At 31.2% G+C, this 7,303-nt stretch overlaps 1 protein-coding gene across 1 annotated transcript in view; it reads right to left on the bottom strand.

The window, feature by feature from the left end:
* Positions 1 to 3,184: 3,184 nt before the first annotated feature.
* The window catches only part of LOC130828681 (protein FAR1-RELATED SEQUENCE 5-like), an 8,268-nt gene continuing 4,149 nt past the window's right edge, over positions 3,185 to 7,303 (bottom strand). Inside the window, exons 3-8 of the mRNA XM_057694645.1 lie at positions 6,393 to 6,503; positions 5,869 to 6,000; positions 5,654 to 5,761; positions 4,944 to 5,533; positions 3,436 to 4,840; positions 3,185 to 3,217 (exon numbers count right to left, since the gene is read on the bottom strand). Of these exons, the coding sequence (XP_057550628.1) occupies positions 3,185 to 3,217; positions 3,436 to 4,840; positions 4,944 to 5,533; positions 5,654 to 5,761; positions 5,869 to 6,000; positions 6,393 to 6,503 (2,379 nt within the window). The remainder of the gene's footprint in view (positions 3,218 to 3,435; positions 4,841 to 4,943; positions 5,534 to 5,653; positions 5,762 to 5,868; positions 6,001 to 6,392; positions 6,504 to 7,303) is intronic.

Raw genomic sequence — 7,303 nt, 5'->3', positions numbered from 1 at the left:
CAAAATACAATACATGATACACTACCATTTCATATATAATACAATACAATACACTACCATTTCAAAGAACTTTAAATTGAACTGTTTTTTCTTATTATTTCTTTTTTATAAAAGTGATGCTTTATTTTTGTAATACATATATTCTGTGTTACATTTATAAACGTGTGATGCTTTAATCGTGATGCTTTCAACAAAAACTGTGATGATTTCAACACAATATTTGTGATAAATTGAATGATATAACTAATTTGTTCTTATACACGATTATTTTTGCGATTATTTCTGTTTTCTATTGTTTTCTGTGATTTTTATACACGAGTTGTTCTTTGATTTATACACAAGTTTTTTATTTTTGTTTATTAGAAATATGGTAGTTACTCGAAATTCTGCACAAGTTGAAGAACCAATAATAGTAGATCCTCCGCAAGGTATGCCAAGTACACGAGGGAAAAGAATAAAAATTGTTGCCTCAAAAAAGAAAAGGTAAGTCTTGTTTAATAAGAGGGGAAAATCAAGATAAAATGTTGCTTTCTTTTATAAAATGTGATGCTGTATTCATAAAATTGTGATGCTTCAGTGTTGAAGTAGCTGCAAGAGTAGAAGAAAATCATGAAGAGGAACAACCTTTCCCGAAAACAAAAAAATTTGTTGCTTCCAAAAAGAAAAAGTAAGTTTTATGTTTGTTTTTAAATGTGATGCTTTTCTTAATACAATGTGATGCTTTTCAACAAAAAAACTGTTGCTTCATTTATAGAATGTGATGCTTTTTATAAAAAATTGTGATGTCTATCAGAACCATGATACTTCATTTTATGTTTTTAGAGTTCAAGTAGTTGTTGCTGCGGGAATGGAAGAAAAACCTCGATTAGCAATAACTAAACGAGAAAGTGTACAAATCGTTTCTTCTACAACAATTCCAAAAAAGAAGTAAGTTATAGATGTAGATGCTTTTTTTGAGTAAAACTGTGATGCTTTCTACATAAAATTGTGATGCTTTCTACAACAAGTATGATTATACAATTTTGATGGGTTACAGGAGAGAAGGTCAACTTCATATGCTCTCATCTCCTTCTCAAATGGTTTCTTTGTGTGATAAATTGAACGATAATCAAAGGACTGCTGTGAAAGAAATTGGTTTTGAAGGATTGCTTTTGTTGAGAATTAAGATGTCTTATCATGGTATGGCTAAGTACTTTATCAATCAATACGATGTCAGTACTTCAGTTTTCATAGTCAATCAAAACTGCAAGTACACTATAACTGAGTATGATGTCTGCGATATTTTTGGCTTGCCGTTAACTGTTAATGATGTTATCATACAAACTAATTCAAATGAAGATATATCTGAGTATGATTTATTTGAGGAGTGGCAACAAAAACTTGATTGTGTTGGGACTAAGGATATATCTGCTGAACAACTACTTTCCAAAATGTTGTTGGACTTAACTGATGAAGGCGATGATTTTAAAAGGTTTTTTGTAATGTATGCTTTTATTACATTTTTGGCTCCCAATTCACATCGAACTGTTGATCATAGTTTGCTTAAACCATTAGTTGATGTTAAGGAGATAAAAAATCTTAACTGGTGTGGTTTAGTGTTTGATAGGTTTAGAAATGGCTTGGAGAGATGCCAAACAAAAAATTTGAAAAATATTCCTTCATGTCTAGCCATATTAGAAATTTGCTTTTACCATCGAGTTAGCTCTCTAGGTATTTTTCCATCATCAAGGTTGCCCTTAATCCAACATTGGACTTATGAGACTTTGAAAAAAAGGGCACAACTTGAGTTGAAGGCTAGATCCTTTGAAAGGGTGATTTCGATGGAGATACATACCCAGTTTCAAAGAAATTAAGAAAAAAATCGCATGATGATGAGGTGGAGCTAGAACAAAATGGGATGTATCTCAAGATCCCTATTCCCGATGGCTTGTTGGCATCTTCTGATCAAAAAATTCATGATACAACTGGTGATGTAAGTAATATTATTTTTAACATTTAATTTTTTATAAAAACAACCAGTAGCACATTTTAAACTATAAAGTAGCTGTTTTTTATAAGAAGTTTAAATTGAACTGTTTTTTGTTAATATATTCTTTTTATTAAGGAGCTTATGGAGGAAGTTAGCAAGATGAAGAGGAACATGGAAATTGTTACTCAACATCATTTATCGAGACTGTTGAAGTTAAAGGCAAAAGGCAATCAAGCACAAGATGTCCGACAATCATCAAACTCAACAACACTATCGCAATGGTATTCAGACCCAAAAGTGATGGAGGAGATTGATGAGATTATGAACAGGATAAGAGTTGTTAAAAGACGAACAGCTGACATCGACTTACCAAGCTTTGACCTGGGATTATCAGATCTTGAGAAAACACCTTCACCAGCACCGAAATTGAATGCCAAGAAGAGAGGAAAAAAGAAAATTTGAGTTTGTTTTTGATTCCATTACAAAACTGTGATGAATCAACAAAACATATGTTATGAATGATAATCTCAACAAAATTCATGTAAACATCATCAAACTGTGATGATGTGTTGACGTGTGATGTTTTGTATGATGCTTTCTACTTCAAACTTTGCTACTTCAAATAGTTTATTTGCATCTGCTTAAGTAACTGGCTGCCTGATCTTCATCCCCTAGAATTTGTACCACTTGTGATACTGTGTTTTGGTAATTGTTTATTTGCCACTGAATGGAATTCTACCTCCCTGCATTTGTACATTTCTTTTTTGTTTATATATATTTCTTTCATTATTACAAAAATTTACTTCTACAAATTAATTATACAATACATGATACGCTACCATTTCATATATCATGTGTTACATTTATAAACATGTGATGCTTTCCACATAAAATCGTGATGCTTTCAACAAAAACTGTGATAATTTCAACACAATATTTGTGATAAATTGAATGATAATGACATTAAAAATAAATTAGTCTACATATAACTAATTCTAACAATTACAATGTTAAAATAAACAGATATTTGTCTAAAGGCAATTATCCTCTTCATAAAATACAACCTACTAATGTTAAAATAAACATAAAGTAATCTACATACTACTAATACTAATGATTAGACTATTTCTCTAGAGAATCGATCATAAATTAGTTTACACTTTGCAACTGCTACACAACCCCAAATATAATTGTTCTTCTGAAGCAGGGATTCAATCATTTACCACTGTATTTCATAAAACAAGTCACCTGCAAGATTCAGTGAACAAATATATATGTTAAATGTCTAAATGTGGAAAACAGAAACGGTAGTATCACTATTTATCAAAAGAAAGTACCAACATAAAATTTAAGAGGTAACACTTTTTATATCATATTGTACTTACTTATTTTTTCTTATGTGGACACGTACGACTATTGTGACCTGCAACTTTGCCACAACTTTTACATTGTCTTTGCTTGGTCACCCTTTCCTCTTCTTCATCTTCAGTATCCTTTTGTTTTGGATCTTTTTCTTTCCTCTTGCCTTTGTTTGAAGATTGTTTAGGGTTTTGAATTGTAATTGTTTTAGGAGCTTCACAACCCAAAAACTTTTCTAACTCTTGACGTTTTGTCTTCTCAAGCCCACGATTCTTTTTTGCTAAAAGTTTAGCTGAATACAACTTCATTTTGTGCAAAAGTACAACCAAATCATCCTCATCATCTTCTGCCAAACTAATGCATCGATGTACCTCATTCCAAACATCTCCTAAAACCCCTTTTCTAGATTCCATAGCATTATTACCATCCAATAATGTGCCATCAATATCATAGACAGGTGTTTTACTAGCATCTTTTGACCACCTTTTCAATATGTAAGGTTCTGGTATATATTTAACGCCTTTTGCATGCAAAACCCATAATACATGCTTACATAAGACTCCTACTCTTTTGAATAACTTACAACAGCAATCAACATACAATGTTTGTTCATCATACACAACTTCAAAAATTGTCCTAGTGTTGAAATGTACCACACGATACACATCCTTGCCATCTCTAACGAAATTATTTTCAAAACCACACTCATCGCGTGCGCTAAGAATTTGTTCTTGAAAATCCTTAAAAACAACATCTATGTAGACGCTAGAAGCATGTTTTTCAAGAGGGATACGAGTCTTCAAAGGTGCAGAATATAACTTGCATTTACTATCTAGTGTTTGCATCATATAACGTTGAACATCCATTGCACTTTGAAACCTCATTTGGAGTTCAACTAATGTAAGAAATTTGTTCACAAAGTAATTGAAAAAATTGTTCTCACTTTCTGACCTAGATGTTGTTCTAAACAAACCACCCATATAAAGATCTCTAAAATATGCGGGCACCCACATTTCTCTAATATCATACATACTATTCAACCAGTCATTATTTCTTAAATTAGCATGCTCATAATCCGACATCATTTTTGACCATTGATCTTCAAATTCATGGGGCTCATTATCCCTATTATATACAAGTCTATTAATTCTTCTTAAAAACTCATCATCATTACGTAACTCAATAGAAACTTTATCAGTTAGTTTCTTCATTATATGCCAACAACAGAATTTATGAACAGACTTGTCAAAAACATTGGGTAGAGCAATTTTTATGGCTGGATCTTGGTCTGTTATAATGGAATCTGGTTGTTTTCCATTCATTGCCCTCAAAAAAGATTCAAATAACCAAGTATAAGAAGATACATCTTCCCTACTAATAAGACCGACAGCAAAAGTAACACATTTTTTGTGATGGTCAACACCTGTGAAAGGAACAAAAATTTGATTATACTTGTTAGTACCATAAGTAGCATCCACAGATATCGAATCACCAAACAATGAATAGTTTCTCCTAATAATACCATCAGCCCAAATTGCCTTCGATAGAGATTTAGTATCATCAACCTCAAAATCAAAAAAAAAAACTAGGTGAAATTTCTTTCTTCTTAACAAACATTTCCACAAACATTTGCCCATCAGATTCATTAATAAAACACTTTAAATCCCTATAAAAGTTTTTAAAGTTATCAAGTGAAGCACCTACTTTCAAATAACTTCCTACTTGTTCTTTCCACATCCTATATGAACTTGTTGGACCTTTATTCAAGTTCAAATTCTTCATAATGTATCTTTTTTGTCCACTATTTAAACTAGATGACCCGTTTAAATGTTGCCTAGAAATAGGTGAGGCAAGAATGTGGCTATGGGCTTCAATAAACTTAAAAACCCAATATTTACCCTCTTTAGTCCTTTGAAAAACAATTTTAGCATAACAATCTTCACGAGTTACAAGCCTTCTTCTTAATGCACCTAATTTTTGTTCCCTCATCCCTTGTTTATTACACAAATAGTATTTAGATGTAACAACACCTTTATAGACTTTCTTAGTCCCTGATCTAATGTCAAAACCACAAGCTTTAGCATATGTTTCATAGAATTTCACCCCTTCTTCTAATGAATCAAAAGTCATATGCAATACTGGTATCAGATTTTTCTCACAATGAGAGATGAACTGTTTAAGATTAAGGTTATGAGTAGGTGTACCCTGAACACAATACCAGTAACATTGTTTTCAACAGAAAGTAACACGTTTTCAACATAAAGTAATACATTTTCCAACACAAATTAACACCAAATGTATTATTATCTTCATAAATAAACTTACATATAAGTGTTCACTTAAAGAAGTGGTTGTAAAATTCACAGTTTGTAAGGGTTCCATATGCTCAGCTAAAGATGTTCCAGCCTTATCATTATTATCTTGCACTGTAACCTAAAGCAAAAAGTAAGACATTTTGTGAAAAAAATCATCACAATTCCTACCCAAAAGTAACACTGTGCATATACTTTATTGCATATTATTGATAAATAGAGGCTTACCATGAGTTGACTTAAAGAATTTGCATTGTTATCACCAATGTTAGAAGTGGTTGTAAAAGTCACAGTTTGTAAGGGTTCCATATGCTCAGTTAAAGATGTTCCAGCCTTATCATTATTATATTGCAATGCAACCTAAAGCAAAAAGCAAGACATTTTGTGTAAAAATCCAAAATTTTGCATTGTTATCATGAGTTTATTGCATATTATTGATAAATAGTTTTCGTGTTGAATTCGAAGAAAACAACAAATGAAACCGCAGAAATGGTAGTGTATCATGTATTGTATTTTGTGTTGAATAAATGCAACACAGATTTGATTTAGAAAGCATCAATGTTTTATACAAAAAGCATCTAAGTTTTTTGTAAAAAGCAGCATAGTTTGAAGTAGAAAGCATCAAACAAACAAAAACATCACAGTTTTATAAAAAAGCATCAAAGATTTTTGTAAGAAACAGCAGAGTTTGAAATAGAAAGTATCAAACAGTTTTATACTTTATTGCGTATTATTGATAAATAGAGGCTTACCATGAGTTCACTTGAAGAATTTGCATCACCAAGGTTAGTAGTGGTTGTAAATGTCACATTTAGTAAGGATTCCATATGTTCTGTTGAGCCGCTAATTTCTTCAATTTCATCCTAAAACATAATACGTAACACAAATTTAACCAAAAAGCAACACCTTTTATTGAAAAAGGAACACTATTCTTACAATCATACAATATAAGCAAAAACAAAATTCAAAGCACTATAACAGACCACAAAAATGAAAGCACTACAATAATACACTATTATACATTATTCCTACAATAATACAAGTTAAATATAGGTGAATTACAGACCATAAATTGTAGACCATAATACCAGTTACAAATTGATACAAACATTTTCAATAGGAGTGTATAATAGACCTTAAATTGATGAGAATACAGCAAATGGATGAAACTAAGCATAAACTAACGACAAATTTATACTAACAATAATCCAAAACCCTCTGAAATTGCCTCAGGAAAATCGCAACTTAATGAAATCGCCTCTGAAAATCGCCTCTGAAACTTTGCAAATTGATGTGTAGTAGAACTTAATGTATAATAGAATTTAATGAAAATCGCCTCTAAAAAATCGCAAGATGATGAAGTTGCAGCTTAATGAAATCAATTTTCATGAAAATTTGCAGCAAAAAAATTGAAAAAATAGCAGCAATTATCGCAGCAAAAAGAAGATGAATTTCAGAAACGGATAAGTAAAAACATAATCCGTAACACAAATTTAACCAAAAAGCAACACCTTTTATTGAAAAAGGAACACAATTCTTTGGTAAAGGTAATACTAACCATAATCCAAAACCCTTTGAAATCGCCTCTGAAAATTTGCAGATTGATGTGTAATAGAACTTAATGTATATTAGAACTTAATGAAAATCGCAAGATGATGAAGTT

This window comes from Amaranthus tricolor, chromosome 12 (genome assembly GCF_026212465.1).
Source record: "Amaranthus tricolor cultivar Red isolate AtriRed21 chromosome 12, ASM2621246v1, whole genome shotgun sequence".
NCBI classification, from domain to species: domain Eukaryota; kingdom Viridiplantae; phylum Streptophyta; class Magnoliopsida; order Caryophyllales; family Amaranthaceae; genus Amaranthus; species Amaranthus tricolor.
This window is presented reverse-complemented; position numbering and strand designations above follow the sequence as displayed.